Source organism: Lepidochelys kempii, chromosome 8 (genome assembly GCF_965140265.1).
Source record: "Lepidochelys kempii isolate rLepKem1 chromosome 8, rLepKem1.hap2, whole genome shotgun sequence".
NCBI classification, from domain to species: Eukaryota; Metazoa; Chordata; order Testudines; family Cheloniidae; genus Lepidochelys; species Lepidochelys kempii.
In genome coordinates, this window is record NC_133263.1 from 35,444,244 (window position 1) to 35,462,625 (window position 18,382).

General features: G+C 42.1%; 1 protein-coding gene across 3 annotated transcripts in view; it reads left to right on the top strand.

The window, feature by feature from the left end:
• The window catches only part of UBE2D2 (ubiquitin conjugating enzyme E2 D2), a 42,855-nt gene extending 37,725 nt beyond the window's left edge, over positions 1 to 5,130 (top strand). For 2 of the 3 annotated variants that reach the window (XM_073356033.1, XM_073356031.1), the window contains 3 exons: positions 1,219 to 1,312; positions 2,154 to 2,230; positions 3,494 to 5,130. In XM_073356033.1, the coding sequence (XP_073212134.1) occupies positions 1,219 to 1,312; positions 2,154 to 2,202 (143 nt within the window). In that variant the 3' untranslated portion in view covers positions 2,203 to 2,230; positions 3,494 to 5,130. The remainder of the gene's footprint in view (positions 1 to 1,218; positions 1,313 to 2,153; positions 2,231 to 3,493) is intronic. The other variant, XM_073356032.1, reaches the window with a different exon arrangement.
• Positions 5,131 to 18,382: the final 13,252 nt, after the last annotated feature.

The window sequence follows — 18,382 nt, forward strand, 5'->3', positions numbered from 1 at the left end:
ACAAATATTTAATTTCATTTTGCACTCCAAGCTGCTAGTGTAGATACAAAGTTTAAGATTTTCCAGCACTGCTAATGTCATGTCTAAACTTGCCCAGAGCAGGCCTTGTGTGTACTAAGACTCATTCTGTTGCTACCATGAATGGAGCTGAGCTGGTGGTAGGAATTATGGGACATCTAGGAGGCAGGGGGAGCCTTTGTCTATACTACTGTGGCAGCATCAAAGGATAAGATGGACAAGGTCATAGCAAGATGTAAAGATGTGTATTTTTAAAAACTTGCTTAATATTATTCCTCTGTATTAATAAGTTCAAGATTTTTTTCCTGCTTGTTTTTAAACCTCAGAAATATCAGAATGTCAACTCTGTTCTTTCCTGGCTTTGCTGGAGGGTCCATTGGATGTCTCAGGCTATGTCTAGTCTTGGAAGATTAGTCATATTAAATACTTAGCGAAAGTTTTAGCAAATGGCTTTAAGTACGACTTTGCACTTAGTTCAAACAGGGAAGGTTGTGCTACATTCTAAATATGATTTTCCCTGTTTACACTTGATGCAGAGCAGTGTTTTAAAATTGTTCAAAACGTTGGCAAATATGATGGCTCTTCCTGTTCTAGACATGGCCTCAGTTGTCTAATCTTAAGTTTAAATGAGTAGCAATATGGACAAAGAATATTGAAACATTAAAATGAAGTTGTGAACAGTTGGTCTTAAAATCTCATCCCCTTCTCGGTTGCTCTTTCACTCTTTGACTATGTCATAACATTAGTTCTCCAGTTATCTTCCAGGCAAATCAGGACCTAAATTTCTATTAAGTGGTGTGGTTTTTCTTGTTTTAAATCTTGTCTTAAGACCTTTCTGGCAATTTTATACATAATATTTGCAAATTTTTTTTAATTGCATGACACCTTTTTAAAGGTGATTCCAACTTGTAATTGAACAGTTCTGTCCAGCTGTCTCCATACTGGCCTGGTGTACTCAAAATAACAATGTTATGGTCCTGCAAAGCCTTAGTTTAGGTGTGAAATGGTAATTACTTTAGTATATAAAGTAATCTGGCTAAATTTTCTGGAATTTACTATTAGAGTTTAATGTCTATTTTGTTGTGGTGGTCACATCTTGACTCCAGACATCAAGGGTTAAAATAGCAACCAAGTAGGTTTACTTTCTACAGGTGTTTTCAGCAGCACTTAAATTCTAATGCAGTGTTTTTTTCTCTCTAGTACTTTTGTCCATCTGTTCTCTGTTGTGTGATCCCAATCCAGATGATCCTTTAGTGCCTGAGATTGCACGGATCTACAAAACAGATAGAGAAAAGTGAGTATGGAAGCCAAAAACCTGTTAAATGCTTCAGTTAATATGAAAACAGCAGAATCTGTACTCAGAGCCAGAGGTAAAAGAAAATGGGATTACTTTACAAAAAACTAATCTCTGAATTTGTTAAAGTAGTCTTGATCAGTTGGAAGCCTTGGTCTTCTAAGGATATTGCTTAGAAGAGGCACTGTAGATACAGTGCACACTGACACTAGTCTTAATATAGTAGTACCTAATGGCATTGCTACAGGGAAGTCTGTATTTCCAGTTCGTCTGTATTGAGGGACTTCTAAGTAAGCCATAACCCCCCACCCCACCAAAAAAACAAAACAAAACCGTGTACTAAATTCTCAGCCCATAAGCAAATCTATATCTGTTTAGTTGCTTTAACTACAGGTTTACCTTCATGATTGATACCCTGATAAACCTGTGAAAATCTCACAAATGTAATCTGTACTAAGAACCATATTTTATACAGATTTTGCAGCATCAGTTTGAGTCACACACTTCAAAAGCCCTTCACTGTCTGTGCTTCAATTCTATATAGTTGGCAGAAGGAACAAGCTAAACACTATTACAGGAAGCACTAATGTTCTAGATAGTGGGGCATGAACACGGAGGTAACCAATACCTCTGATTCAGCTTCATTGACAGCACACTTAGGGTGCAAGGGAAGGATAAAAGTGGTAGAGAGATGTGGGGAAGACTTAAAAGCTTTTAAGGAGCAAATTGCAAAAATTAAAAATTGCATTAATGTAACTCAAACTGCTTCAGTTTAAAAGGGAACTTCTTGTCTGAGCAATTGCTTGATGATGATGATTGTAAACTAATTCCCCACCTTGAGCTGTTCCCACTCCAGAACTGATCAGCAGTTCCCTTACACGACCATCTAATGAAGTCAAGACAGCACTTCAGCAACCTGTGAGTAGGGAGGGAGGTGAAATTAAGCAAATTTCTGGATAATATGTTTGGTAATTCAGAAGCAGATACTGGGCAAAGTCAGTGATTCTTGTCTGCCATCAAAGCTGCGTGATTAGTATTCAGCAGTTCGGCAAGAGGTACAACTGTAAAAGTGACAAATCCGCTGAGTTTATATATTCCGTTCTGTTCATATATTCTGGGAAGGAATATGAAAATATATTAGTCTTGTGCTATCAACACATTTGAACTTGGCTTTTGAACAGTTTAAACAATGTTGAAGTTGATATAATGGGTTGTCTTAGTAAAACCTGTTATGTTGCAAAGAACCATTCTTGGGTTAAGTTGACTAAATAGCTTTATTGGAACAAAGATGCAGTTGGAATTCTGTATTATAAGGCGGCCAAGTGTCCTCTAGCTAATAGAATGTACTCTCTAGAGTGAAGTGTTTGCAAAAGAAATATATCTCACTTTTTTTGTGACAGGTGGAATTGAGATGTCCCAAATATTAGTAGTGCATTGAACATGATGGTATTGCAGTTTTTACTGAAGACTCTATCCAAAATGTTCTGTGTACATAATTCCTGACCCCAGTGGATGCACTGGGTGCAAAAAGACTGTAGGATTGGGTCTGTAAGGAGCAGGTTGCACCTTGAAAGTTGTCATGGCCCAGGTTTCGTCCCTCTTTTGCTCTGTCAAATTAGTCAACCATAATAGCTGGAGGCAAAATAAACAAATGCTGTAACACTATTTTGAATCTGGCAATATCTTGCAGCTCAGCATCTATGGGAAACTATTACTTTTTCCTTACAACTGATGAAGGTTGGAGAGAAAGCAGAAGCAAAACATTGCAAAGTAGTTATTACATCATACTGAGCTTTCAGACTATTATGAAGATAAAATTTACAACAATAACATACTGTTGCCCAAAGATAGTGGTTAGAAAACATGTAAATTTAAGTCTTCCTGTCAAAACACTAGATCTTTTATGTAATTCTGCCCCAAAGACTTTGTTTTGTTGCTGCTTGCTGAAATAATTATAAACACAGCAAAGATTACTCTCTCTGCCCTGATAAAGGGTTAAGTTGTGTCACTTATTTGCATGAAACTTTATTTTGCTCTTCAAATTACCTGCCTGAAAGCTCTGATGTTGCTGAAGAGAACTTAACTGAAAGGCATGTGTAGAACATTCCACTGGAGTTAAAAATAGCTCTTGCATTTGAGTGGATGATATATGTTAAGCAAATCCTCTTTTTATGTATACAGGTACAACAGAATAGCTCGGGAATGGACTCAGAAGTATGCGATGTAATTAAAGAAATTATTGGATAACCTCTACAAATAAAGATAGGGGAACTCTGAAAGAGAAAGTCCTTTTGATTTCCATTTGACTGCTTTCTATGAGCCCACGCCTCATCTTCCCCTGTGCACATGTTTACCTGATACAGCAGTGCTGCGTGTTGTACATACTTGGAACAACAAAATAGAAATACTGTATTTCCCCGTACCAACATTGACTCCTAGCAAAGAAGTGTGTGTGTGAAAAGCCAGTTCTTCAGTCATAACTTAGTTGTGAGCCTAAAAGCATTCCTTAATGATTTAAATTGGGTAATAAAATGAGTGGGGAGGAGTGGTGGGTTTCATCGTTTTTTCTGGAGACAGTTCACTGACTTGTGGGAGGATTTTTTTTTAAATGGAATCCTTTTAAACTCATAACAGTTATGGAAAACCAAGGTGAAGAACTCAAAGCTGTTTCTGTATTCATTTTATTCTGAAGGATCTACATCTTAGGTAAAAATTACGACCAACAAGATTAACCTGTACCCACATCCTGTGTTTAAGGTCTAAGTTTAAATGGTCAACATTTAAATGGATTGGAGCTATTAGTGCATCAAGTGATGTTGATTTATTTCAACTCTTCTCTCCCCTCCCTCATACTTTTTTGGTTTGTATGTGGTTTCTCAGTTAATACATAGCTAATAGCTCTTATTTTTCTTAAGTTTTTTTAACTGCTTAGGTCTTTCTGGATGTAAGGGTAAAAATTCATTTGACAGAAAACTCGTGTATATTTAAAGACCCAACTGCTCCCCTGGGGCTTGTACGTTCAAGAATGATTAATCTGTGTAATAAACTGATTACTACAGTCATTACATATAACTTTGTGTGAATAGGCTTTTAATTTTAAAACCAGTTTGTTACAGGCTAAAATTAATGGTGGCTTGTCCTTAAATGTCTGCATTCACAAACAGTTGCATTTCAGAATCATGGAGCAATTCAGTTTGCATCAGAAAAGGCTATTCGCCTGAACAAGACCAACGTAAGGTTAAAGCACTTACATGAACTCCAGAGATGTAGTGTGCCAGCAACTTGACTGTTAAACCAAAAAAGCAGTTTACTTAATGAAGATCTGAGCAACATTTTACAAAACCTAATGGTATTATTCCCATTTGCATGGGACTTAACACAATGCATATGTAGGTAAGTGAAACCTTATGTAACTAAAAGTAATGGATGTAAAAGGGTAAAAATGATCACACATCAGCACAAACTTTCATAAAATGTAGCTTTTACATGCTTACTTTGCACTAAACATTTGCAAATGTTCATATGGTTTTAAATTGTACTTGTATGTGTCTTTTATTTGAACAAAGTCTTCACTTGAATTTAGTGAAAATGTAGTTTGAAATTTTACTTTGTAAACAAGTGTATTTGCCAGCAACATTCATGTGAAGTAGGTGAGTCTGCAATTTTATCTCCTTTAGTATAACTGTAAACCAAGCCATCAAAATGAAGGAGAGGCTATAGTCTCCAGCCACAGGGGTCTGTCCCATCCATTTTCAAATGCATCTTTACGCACTTGCACAAATGAGGAATAAATGTCCACTGCGTTTGGTCTAAATTTGTTCCAGTTGTCTCATCTCTCAATGTCCTTGGTTATGCACATCTGCATGTAAATGTTAGCAGCCTCTGGAGTTTTCTGTGCAGCAGGCTACAAGAAAAACTTGCATATACAAATGAGTCTTGATAGCAGGCACATGGTAACTGCTATGGTTTACACTTGGAGGTTTTTATAGTTATTGCATGGGGAAAAAGAGAAGTATTCTGATTAAAATGGCTCTGAAACAGAGCAGAGTTTCACTTGCAGAGAACTATAGAATGTATGGCCATATATTGAACAGGTGATGTGCTAAGAACATAGATTGCTTCTTGGAAAAAGTACAGTGGTGTACAATTTTATGTGAAGTAACTTGCACTGAAAGGACAAAAGAACTTGGGAAAGGCTTGCATTATTGAAGCATTCTCCAAGAGCATAATTGCATTTGCCTATGTTCATATGATATTACGGCCATAGAAAAATGAGCCATAATGGGGGCCTTATATTTAATAGTAATTTAAAAAAAAAAAAAAGCTCCAGTGTGAACTGTGCTGGTAACCTACTGTGGCACTTGGGGGAAAGCACAGGGTACTGTGAAGTCACCAGCACAGCTTCCTATACCATGTTTGATCTTCCTTGCCACCTTCAATGATAAGCATAACTAAACAACTACTTGCCTTTAACCGCATATCTGTTTTGAGTATCTTGTATAAAGTCTCCATAGTCTGCTGTAAGTGCCAGAGAGTGGAATATATAATCTAAATCAATCCTTTTTGTGGTCATGGATTAAATTACTGATGAAGACCAAAGTGTGTGTGGTGGGGGAGAGATTGAGGGGCAAGGGTAGAGGAGGGTTATAAGAAGAGATGAAGAAACAAAGGGAGCCTGTTTCAAAGCTGTGATGAAGCTCTTGCATGGTCAGTTGTGATAGAAAGGGTGGCAGAAGTCTGTTCTAGGTAAAAGTAGATAAGATCTAAGCTAATGCAAAATCATGGGGGTGTTCAATCTTCTGCAAAATTCGAGCTTACACATGGATATCATCGCTTGTAGTAAAGTGACTTCTACCCTCTGTAGGCGAAGTGAAGGCTTTTAATCTATTGGGACCTGAGTTCATGCATCCGCAGGTGTGAATAGCACCTTGTGTAGATGTGTGCATGCTAGTTGTATTCTAGCTAACTCATTTAAAAATAGCAGTGAGGATGCTATGGCATGGGGCTTCAGCACAGTTACGCATGTACTTGTGGAGGCCAGCAGGCTGGTGCACCCTGTGCTAAAGCCCATTCCATGATGTACACTTAAATTAGCTTGATGCAAATTGGAGTACAGATAACCAACGTCTGTCTACATGGGCTTGCATTCACATCCCTGGCTACAAAGTAGACCTATACTGAAGCATTACATGTAGCAAGAAGCTTTTGTTTCTGGGTTTTTTTGCAGCAGTTTGCCCAACCAAGCAGCTAACAGAGAGCTTGTCATGACTTTACAGTTTCAGTTAACTAGTTCACTTTAACTGATACAACTGTGACTTATAGGGCTGTACCTTCAGAAGCACTCTGCATCTAACAGTTCCCATTTTGCTGCGTGCTAATGTTTACTTATATTAAAAAAAAGGCCACATTGTGGGTGTCTGAGCCTTCTTGAAAACTCTGGCTGTAAAGATATCTGATCGAGCTAATCACTTAAATGTTTTTATGAAGACTGGGATATACTGCAGTAAACCAGATTAAAGATAAATGGTTTCAGCTGGTGAACTGTCACTAAAACGTCATCCAGCTATCTTAATTTCAGCAGCCTCATGAAATCATCTGCCAATTCTCTACCTGTAGCTTTAACAATGTGTTATGTTCTATAATTGTAACTCCTGAGAATTCAGTCAAATTGGTGCTTTATTCTGTCACTTCTGGATAAACCTAAATCACACAGTTCTGGATGTTGAATTGTGAAAACTCCACTTTACAGAAGAACTCCACTTGGTCTGTTGTATTAAATGGTTATAATGATTTAGTCTGAATTTCATTGTGGAATACTTGTCTTGGAATGAATCTGGATGTTTTTTCATTAGGGTTTTTGGGGGTAGGATAGCTTAAAACAATCCTGATTCTTAAACCTCTTCACACTGGGATTTGCTTTTAAAGGATTATATTTAATACCTTTAAAAATCTGGGCTTTGGTTATCTAGGCACTGCTACATTTAGCATTGCAACGCTTAACTGATTTAGGAGTCTACAATCATTTTTAAAAGGGGCTTAGGCACTTCAGTGGGATATAGATATTTTGAAAATGAGATGTAGGCTTCTAAATCAGGTGTAGCTGTGCTCTGTGTTGCAATGCCTAAATAAACTTACAAATTTTAGCCTAAATCTATTCAAATCTTCCTAGTTACTTAACTTGAGAAGATGGGATTTGCATGTAACAGGATGAAATTGTCTCTAGGGTAGGTTCTAAACTTTTAACACAGGTATCTGTGTTATATCTGGTATATCCTCCAATTTGTTCCTAAATTGTAGGACACTGCTGCGCTTCTTACCAAACAGTAGTTAAAGGATGATCTGCTCTGGCACTTACAACTGAGACTATTAAGTAATTGGGCTGATACTCTAAAGCTGCATGTTTGAGTGTGTGTTTAGAGACTTTCTATTAAAATATTGTCTGCACTAGTCAAGTAATGTACCATAAAATGTCCTTGTCAGCGTCCATCTAGGTTCTTTCCTTATATCCACCACTGTATTAGAGTAGGTGTTAAGCAAATGGTGGTCTCGCCCTTGCTACTGCAGGCCAAGCAGTAGTGGTTTCCACACAGACTGCAGCAGCCAGTCACAGACATATGTCTTGCCCTACTTGCCTTCTCCATGATCCCAGTCCATGTTCCTGCTGTTTAGAGCAGTTAAGCAGCTCCAGTGATGCCCTGCTGACCTGGAGTTTTGATGACGTGGAGAACAGATCATATGCCTCTTTGTCCCATCGCACTTCACCCACATGCACTTGTGGGAGCAGCACTAGCTGCCTGCTCTGGCACCTGGGCATGTGAGAGGTGCAGTGGAAAAGTCAGTGCATCTTTTTGCTCAGAGCAGTTAGGAATCTGTCAAAATATCGCTTTGCTGTAGAGAGTTTGAAGGGCATGACACAAGCTTCGCTGCTGCTGACAGTGAATGTAATTACAGTGCAGCTAGCAGAGGCCTGTGGGTGACATCTTCTAGCAGAGGATGGCAATTTATCTTCAGTAACATCTTAGTTCCATAACTTTTTAAACGATGAATAACAAGCCTGTCTTCTCTCTTCTGCCCCCTCCCCACCCGTGCTCGGGTTAGCTACTCCGAAGCTCTTAGATTCCCTCGCCTATAGATCCCTACCTCATGCATTGCCCCTGTCTTTAATACTTTTAACCAAAATTGATTCTTCTCCCCTCCATCCCTTCTGTGAGTCCTGAGCACTTTTCGCTGTTGGGGTTGTAGATGGAAGTTGTTCCAGGTGACCACTTCTGCCAAAGCTACAAGGAGCAAGACTTTTTTTTTTTTTTGAAGGATCTAAAGTTATTCTTGTGGGAATTTTAAAAAGAACCTGCCATTTTAGTACAATCTTGAGCATTCTGGAGGTGCAAAGGCCAAACCAGGCATGAATAACAGCAGCCACAGACAGAGTACGGGGGAAATCCCTATTGTCACTGCCCCTCTGAATCAGGGAGTATGTTCATAAATCTGCATGTGTGATTGTAATGTCTTACAATGCCTCTCCATTAAATAATTACATTAAATTTACTGTGGCTTGACTGCTTCTTTTGCTTAACTTTGGTGTTTTCCTTTTTTAAACTGGTCTCTCATTCCTTCTGTCTGACTAGATTCTTCTACCTAATCCATTCACTTCTCTACATTCACTTATATCCAATCACAAGCCCCTTCCTTCCTTTCATCCATCATTGGTGGTGTTGCCATATCCAGCAGTCCTAATCTGGTTCCACTTCCTCCCCCAATCTAGGATGTCTTTCAAAGACGAACAGTGCTTCCAGGGCTGAATGCAGTAGCACTAGCTAGCTGCCTGTAAATCCAGTTTCTGCCTGGTCCCTGTGCTGTGGGGAGTTACTATAGGCATTCCCTCCAGCTCTGTGCTCTCCTTCCCCAGGAAGAAAAGGGGGTGGAGCTGAGAGCAACATCACCCCCTAGTACCACCCCTTACTTTCCAGTGAGCAGCAGGGAGGCCAGAGCTGATAGCTGCCTTCTCCTTTCAGCATAAGGCAATTTTTACAGGCCCGCTCACTGCAGTAAACCCATGCTTTGGAGCACAGAGCTATCTGTGGCATCGCTGGTGCCCACAGCAGGCCTCATGATGCCCCCAACCACAGTTTGAGTTCTTGCCTGACGGTTCCCATTCTTCCTCAAAAGTTTGTCATGTATTGGCATCAGTCTGAGATTTGGCATGAGTGTAATAGATAACTCAGTAGCCTGATAGTTTAGCATCTCTCCCTTGCCTAAGTTAGTCTGTGTCCTTTTGACTGTCCATGCCCGCCCCAGGGGAGATCTGTTTCTTTTGGGGCCAGTGGACATTCTTAATGGGTCAAGTTTGCTTTATAGAACTCATTTACATGGTGCGCACATCTCTCCACCCCTACAATACTCGTGTCCCAAATCTGTTAATCTGTGGTGGGGGAAAAAAGTTGTCATTTTAATCTTCTGGAAATTGGAGCCATGAGTGAATCACAAATTCCTGAGGATGTGTTCCAGTGCTACTTAGTCCCCATGAAATTTGCAGGGTCTCTCCAAATGGAATCTTTGGATGCAGACTTTGTGCCACTACCTGAAGAATCAAGCTGGGAGAGGTGATCTTTTTGTATCTACATAGAAGGATCCCTACTTTCATACCCCTGTTTTGCAATCTCCAACTAAAAGTCTTTAGTTCTCCCTGGGCCACTTGAATTTCCTGTATCATGTTGTTCCCATTTGTCAGCTGCAAGAACATTCAGAGGGCTAGCAATGCTCACAGTTGTTCTTGGGGGAAAACAGGGTCTCTGCATTCCCATTGGGTAGTTGGGCCATTAAGAGCCACATCTAGGCAACTCTCTCCACATGTCTGAGCCATCAGCTGAAAGGCTTTCCCCCTTTGTACTGAAGGTGAAGTCTGGAGAAACAGTTTAACCTTAAAAGATAGACCAAGACTAGTTGTCCATCCCCTCTTTGGTGAGGGGGTATAATGGTTTCCCTTTTAGACCTGCTTCTTGGGGTCCATTTCATGAATGGATTTAAGTGTTGTGTGGAGCCATCTTTGAGGCATTGAGGGAAAACTAGTCCTTAGGATTCAGACCAGAAAGGAACTTGGATCTCATTCATGTGGTGCTGAACCCCACATGACCTTCAGTAAGCTCTCACCATGATTTGAACTACTCCAGGTGCTGGTCTATCAGGGTCGAGGCATGTCACACTGTGTAGGGTTGTCACTCAAACCTGCAGCTGCATGCTGTCATACTGGTGGTGCCTGTCCTAAAGGATCACTAAAAAGTTGAACATTGGGGGGAGATTGGCCGACATGATAGTTGTCTATCTGTTGACATTGGGGCATGAGGCAGGAACTTCATTAAGTAAACAGGTCTGTTTAGGTTAGCTGAGGCCAAACTCAAATCCCTCGAGACTCTCCGGGTCCTGGAAAGCTCAGTCTCCAGGAGCAGTGAATTTTTTTTTTTTTGAGAGCAGTGGGCAGAGGACTCTAGCCCCATTAGGCAATCAGTGGGCATCTCCTGTGACTTCTCTATTTTTGCATCTGAGAGCAATACAAAGGTTCACCAATGAACTTACTCAGGATACATTCTCCATACCCTGGCATTAGCATACATCTTTCTTCCCCTTTCTCTGATTTGACAAGACATTGTATGGTTAATTTCTCCTCTTAACTGCATATTTGGTCTCTGGGTCCTGCCCAGATGGTTACAGGCACTACTGCCCCTGAAATCAGCTGAAGGCTGACTCACAAGACTAATTCAAGATGGCTAGCAGCCTGATCATCGTTAGGGGATTGGGTGTGGTGCTGTGGGCTCTCTCAGCTGTACAGCATTCAGCTGGGCTGATGAGGGGAAACAGGGAAAAAGTGAGCTAGGGTCATGGAAGTGGTTTGAGGCTCTTGTTTGACAGGTTGCCTAACCAGGAGAAATTGCAATACTATGGTCTGTTCTGTTTTAAATACAGAAAGCAAATTAGCATGTAAGAAGGGTCCAATGTGCCTCAGATTCTTTAGAGGTACAGTAATTTTGAGAAAATAGTCTGAAGCAATTCTGTTCATAGCTGTGGAGAGTATTAATGCTCGTTCCCTTGGGCAAGAGAAAGGAGTATGAGGTGCTTGTTATAAATAAAACTGGGATCTCTCTAACCAGACAGGTTGGTTTTGTTTGAAAATTCCACAGTAGCTCTCTGGTCTAGGGTGTTGGATTTCCATTAACATGGCGCTTATCATATTGTATCAAAGCGCTCCTATAGCTTGGGGATTCCCCCATTTGAATCATTGCCTAACACCCTGTCTCACTACAGCTTTTAACCGTGTTTGAGCTGCTAGTGCTGTGGTCTGCTTTAAATGTGGCAACATGCAATGTGGATAATACTCTGAGGCCTCAACTTTGCAAAGTGTTCTGCACCTGCTTTATTTTATGCATTTGAATCGTTCCATTGAGGTCAACAGGACTATGGAGGTGAGTAAAGCATGTACATAACTTCGTAGGGGCCTGGGTAATCATGGCAGCTCATAGTTTTGTCCTCCTGGGCAGCTTGTTTATCTTACAGGTTGTCTCACTGATTTGCAGTGTAGATAGGCCTGTGTAACTATATTGACTGGTCCCCCGTCCACCCAGCTGCCTATGAAGAACGGCATCCAGAATGTGTGACCTGATACGCTACTGATGCTACTTTGTGTACACTCACCCACTAGCCTGCAGGCACTCTTTATCCTACAGTGCCTCAGCCAAAGAGCTTAGATTTTCCCAGGATGCGTGCACAAAGTTGAACAGAGTATCTGGTGTAGATGCACAAGCACAGGTGACACTATTGTGTTGTGTGGTTTTTACAACCTAAACCTGTGGCATGAACAGAGCTCAACTGTACACAGGCAGGTGAGAGTCAATCTGGTTACGAGGATAAGGTGGTGCTTACAGCATAGATGGTGGTCCTACTTCTCGAGTACGTTCTGGTAGCTGTTGACTATGAAATTAAATAGCTACATTTATAGTCATCAGTTACTAGCATTGTTGATTTATAAACATGTGACTCCTTTGAGTTTGGTTGCCAAATCAAGACTGGGTGCCTTTCTGGAAGATATGCTTTAGCCAGAGGGGTCCTGATCCATCACTAAGGCTGTTAAGACTACAGCTATACTGATAATAGGATCTGTAGGTAACAGTGAAATTTTAATAGCCGGTGACATACAGACAGACTACATGATCTGATCCCTTCTGGCCTTAAATTCTGACTCTTTGGAACCTTCACCTATGTTTATCTTGTGATATTCAAATACCTCATTTCATCTGATGGGTGTTCAACTGGCTTTTATAAAACACACAATAGAACTCTCTCTCTCTGTGGACGGTAAGCATGTAAGGAACAACCTTCCAGCCCCAAGCACAAACACTCCAAATCCTCTAGAGAAGAGAGGGGCTTTGCAGTGTGTCTGAAAGGCGGACAAATATGAGCTCTGATGAGCAAGTAGTGAGTGAAGTCCAGAGTCCTGGCACTGAACGCCTTGCAGAGCAGCTCCATCCGATGCCTACCAAGGGAGATGCATCTCCAGCACCTGTGCTAATGGCAATTGACCCATTATGTCAAGAAAGGATTCCATGGGTAAGTTGGGTAATGTGGAATTCCCTGGTTGGACCTGATCCAGTGCTTAATGAGAATTTTTCCTTTGATTTCAGTGGGCTCTGGTGCTGGACCCTAATTGGCTGTTCCCAACCCATGTCTGACAAGGCTCTCTGTGATGTGAAGTTCTCTGCTTTAGGAGCATCTTAATTTTTTTAAGTCAAGATCTGCTTTCAGATTTCCGTGCATTTGGTCCAACTCTTCTTTTTTGCTGCAGTATCTTTTTCTTTTAAACTGGCTTTGTTGTTCCTTATCAGTAGTAACATACTTTATTAGATGTCATTCAGCTAGCTTACAAGCTATACTTAAGGCCCCATGTTCTCTTTGGCAAAATAAGCCCAGCTTCTGCTGCAGAGCCCCAGGCTCCCATTGCGCTTGGGGGCAGTAGATTAAAAATTTTGTGGCAGATTTAGGAAAACAAACTCAAGGTAATAGTTGACTCCAGCATGAAACTGGACAGTGCCATTGGTACATAAAATTTGTAAGTGTAGCAGAATTTTATATTGACAATGTACAACTGTATTATGGAAGTTTGGGAATGAAAGAAGCTGCGTGGGGGACAGTAAAGTTGTATGTGGTGTTTTAAGGCAGAAGGGACCACCAGATCATCTAGTCTGACCTCCTGTAGATCACAGGCCACCAAACACTAACTAGCCACCCCTCACACCAAGCTCCCAAACCAGAATTAGACTAAACTATTGTGTATCTTAAACAGATAACAGGGAGGACAAAAGGTGCAGCAGAGCCTGAGGCCCCTGCAATGGTAGGAGGCACCTGGGAAGGTGGTCTGGTTTTTTGGTACCCAGGAATCAATTGAAACTTTTGATTCTCAGGAGGGGATGCATCTCTTTGTTCACTCTCCCTCTAGTCGAGGGCAGAGGTGACTGTTTCCTTTTTTCAGACAAGAGTGTAGAAGTCCTCATCCCCACTCCAGCAACCAGTTTCCCACCCCAGTATCTGTCACAGTATCCAGCAGCAATGAGTAAGGATGGTCCCTGGCCAGTGGTACTAAAATGAACAGCTGTGCAATAGATAACAATGGTGAGCTATTTAAATAGAGCCATAAGGCCCTTCTGAGTATGGAAGTAGTGGGATAGGGTTGAATGCCATTGGTGTGCTGAGAGAGACAGCGGAAGGAGCCTATTTATGCACAGCCTGCAATAATGTCATTAGGTGGTTCACTAGTTGTATAAATTTGAATGAATGGATTTTATATGACATATACAATATACTTGCACTCTGGAAAAGTAGTTCCTAATAATGCTGAAAAATCATTGGAGAAAAATAGATTTTTCTCTGCTAATTTGGAGATATTGGTGCTTTTTCTGTTTTATAATCTTCTTGCTTTTGTTAAGATATCTTGTATTATTTGGACCCCCTTCCATCCCACCACCCTGTATCCACAGAATCCCAGCTACCCTTTTCAGCAGTAATCCAGCAACTAATTGTAGTGCACTGTCTCTTATATGAGTTCAGGCTGATTTTTCAAAGCTGCCAAAGGGGTTTGGATGCCTGGAAATTGGATATCTACAGCCCTTGAGTTGCTTTCTAAATCTCAGCCTGAATTTGGAACAGGGAACAGCTCCCAGGTTTTGGCTTTAACTCTAGCAAAGGAGTTTGAAGTGGCTCAAGGACTATACTGTTGCAGCTTGGCATTTTGTGATCACTTTAAAGCTCTGTTTTCCTCTTCCAGCTGCTCACTATTCCAGCCCTGTCACCTGCCGCTTCAGCCCCATCCTCACTGGGTGCTGCCTGAGATGTTACAAGTGAGAATATTTGTTTTTTCCAGCCGTGCCCTGTCACTGGCTCCATGCTCCTGCCAATGGAAATTCCAAATGCCATTTATGGGAAATTAATCTATCCGGTTAACACACTTGCTTAAAAACTGAAAGATTTAGTCTTTGTTCCTTCAGTGTTACTTTGTGTCTCCAGTTTTGTAAGAGGAGAAAATGGTGGATGCTAATGATCAAATGAGAAGTGCTCTCATGAAAACCAGAAGCAGCTAAATGGTTAATTGTTTATATCATTAATACAGAGGGAAGTATTTTATTTTTTCTTTTTTAAAAATCTGTGGCCTCATTCCTCTCCCTCCCTCATTAAATATAATGCCCCTGACTCAAGAAACCCTATTCAGGGTAGCATTTAAGCACATGCGAAAGTGTTATCCTGAATTGTGGGGAATAAGTGTAGGAATATTATATGTTTGAGTCCAAGGTGCTACCTTTAAACTCCTGTGAGTTGATGCATGACGTGACGACATTCAAAAGGCCCGGCCAGCCAAATCAGAATATAGGTTTAGACAATCAGCAGCACCCCAGCCATACTCTGATTAGATTTGAGTTCACAGTGCTGGAAGGTGGAAGTTTACATCTCTCAGAACTATTGTTTCAAGCTGTCTATAGCTGCAGGCAGATAGCATTATAGTGGTTTATATTCAAGTTACATTTGGAAGTTTTCCTCCTCTGTGTGCTTATCCATATTCCACTGCTGTCTGAGTTTGGAGTCAGATTTTGGCCAGGGCTGTCCATTGGGCCTATGCCTGCACCCCAACTGTTCTTGTGCCTTTTGCCAAGGCCATAAAGGGTGGGGCAACCCCAACTGCCCCTCAGTTCCTTCTTGCCATCATGGCTGTGAGTTGGAACTTGCAGTGTCTGAGTTTGTTGGCTCACTGTGTGTTTTACCCATTGTTCTGTAGATAATTGTAAATAGATATTTAGCTGTGAGACTGTCCTTAGTGTTAGATTTTCTCATAGTCTTTCTTTTCTTCCTTTTAAAAGGAAACTTGTTTGTTTTGCCTGTGAGTTTGCCCCAGTACTGAGACCAGGCACTATGACTGAGCTCAAATCTCCAGGTTTTAAAAATCGCCTTTCATGCGAGGCAGTAATGCCTCCCAACAATGGGCATGCCAGATGGTTACTGTAGATAGCTGTGCCATGTGTAAATCCTTTTCCTAAGAGAATGCAGAGAGCTAAGGAATCTCACTTGCATATAAAAGAAAAGGAGTACTTGTGGCACCTTAGACTGACACGAAAGCTTATGCTCAAAGAAATTTGTTAGTCTCTACGGTGCCGCAAGGACTCCTCCTTTTTGCAAATACAGACTAAAATGGCTACCACTCTGAAATATGTAAAGATAAGTATCCCGGGATTAAGAGCCACACACCAGTCATGTGGATAGAAGACGAACTGCTGAGGTCAGAGTTGCCATCCCAGTGCTCTTCCGTAATTGGTACGGACTGTTTAATATCTCAAAGCATAAAATATACAGGGGTAGCGTGATAGAACTGGGCATTGCTTCTAAATACATGCATCTTCACAACAGGAAAAGGGGAAAAGTCACTTCTTCCTTTACCTACCTACCAAGACCCAAGTTCAGGGCTTGTCTTGCTTCAGTTGAGACACTGTTTAAGTAGCCACCCATTGTCATGTGACTAGCTGGGAGTTAATTCACCTGAGGCTGCTGAGAAGTTTGCAGTGTTGTAGCTGTGTTAGTCCCTGGCTATTAGAGACACACAAGGTGGGTGAGGCAATCTCTTATTGGACCAACTGCTGTTGGTGAAAAGAGATAAGCTCTTGAGCTTGCACAGCTGCTCTTCAGGGAGGACACAGAACCTGCCTTCATCTCAAAGAGATCCTAGAACGCTGGTTCCCCCTAGACTTTGGTGTGCAAGATTCACTGGGTCTGATCTTGCCACCCCTTCCTGCCCAACGTATAGGTAAGGTCACAGGGATGTATGAGGCATTGTGATGGGAAACTGTTTCATCAAACCCATAGGCTGTAGTCTCTGTGCTTTCCCAGTGATATGACTGGGCACTGGGAGCAGAGCACTGTGACAGGTGCCTAGCCTAGAGGAGATGGAAGTGATGCTACTTGCTTTGGGGAGCATCTAGAGGGATGGGCAAGAGCTGGATCTGCACTGGCTTTGGGGGTTGTATCGCTTCCCTTTTCAGTATAGCTCTCAGCCACAGGACTCTACTGACAGCGACCAAGGTGCTTAGTTTCTCTCTAGGGGTGGCTAGGAGGCAGTGCTCCTTCCTCTCTGCTGCAGGCCTCCCTGCAGTTACCCCACATCTGTTGAGGATGGGTTGCTGCACTGTGCTCCACCTCTGGCTACCACTGAAGTGTCAGGAATGCAGAGGGGCAGAACTTATCTGCTTTCATAGAATATCAGGGTTGGAAGGGACCTCAGGAGGTCATCTAGTTCAACCCCCTGCTCAAAGCAGGACCAATCCCAATTTTTGCCCCAGATCCCGAAATGGCCCCCTCAGGGATTGAACTCACAACCCTGGGTTTAGCAGACCAATACTCAAACCACTGAGCTATCCCTCCCCCCTTCGGAGCAGAGCAAGTTAGAAGCGGCACATAATGCTAGGGCTCCAGGCACTGCATGTCAGGCTGTGATGCAAGGTATTGGCCAGAGCCCATGAGCCCCTACCTGCTCTGAGCCCTGGTAACAGACAGACAGCACTTCTCTTCCTCCCTCCATCCCAGGAGCGGCTGCTTGCTGGAGTGCTCAGTGTTCATGCCTGGAGTTGCACTGCCTAGTGCTTGGACAGCCCACCCATGCCCTCATGGCTACATTCAGGATGCAGCGTCAGGCTCTCCTGCTCACTCTGTCTCCAGCATCACAGCTAGCACTGGCCTGAGTCACCCTGTGTTTGAATGGGCGTTGCTCAGGTGTCAGGGCAAAACACACCCTACTATCTGCTAAGTATAAATGTACAGGACATGTCTTTAAATTTAAATGGGGACACTGTCCTTTCTACATCAGTGCCCCCCAACTCCTCCCGGGGCTGAGGAGTGCTGCTTCCTGTCTTGATTTAGGGTTCAGTGGGAGCAACACCAGAGCGGAGAGCTCAAGCTTGGCAGATGAATTGCTGTAGCACCATTAGGTAGGAGCAGAAGCTAGCACAGGGCTATTTGTGCCCTGCGCAGTTTAAGGCCAGCTCTTCCTCCCCGTATGAGTCTAAACTTAAACTGTGTGGAAAGGGAGGAACATATCCCTCAGCTGGCTGGGGAGAGAGGCATCTTACATTTACATTTAGGAGGGCAAGTGTCTCCAGTCTTCACATCTTCCCTGGGAAATACAAGGAGGGGGACAGGAAAGAGATTTGATTAATGCTCATTTCAGCTGAATCTTCAAATAGAGCAGCAGCTAGCCTCAGTGGAGGGCTCAACCAGTGGGACATTTGACTGGCTCAGGAATGGGCCCAAGGAGAAACTGACAAGATCTCAAACAGCTTTAAAAGATAGGGCCATTAAGAACACAGCCCCTAGATTCCACACCATCTATTGTTAAATAAGGCCCTGATTCAGCAAATAAACTGAAGCATCTGCCGAACTCCAAGCACAAGTCCTATTGAAGACTACTCACCTGCTTAAAGTTAGGCACATACTTAAGTATCTTATTCACAAATAAGGCCAGAAGGGACCATTGTGATTCTCTAATCTGACCAC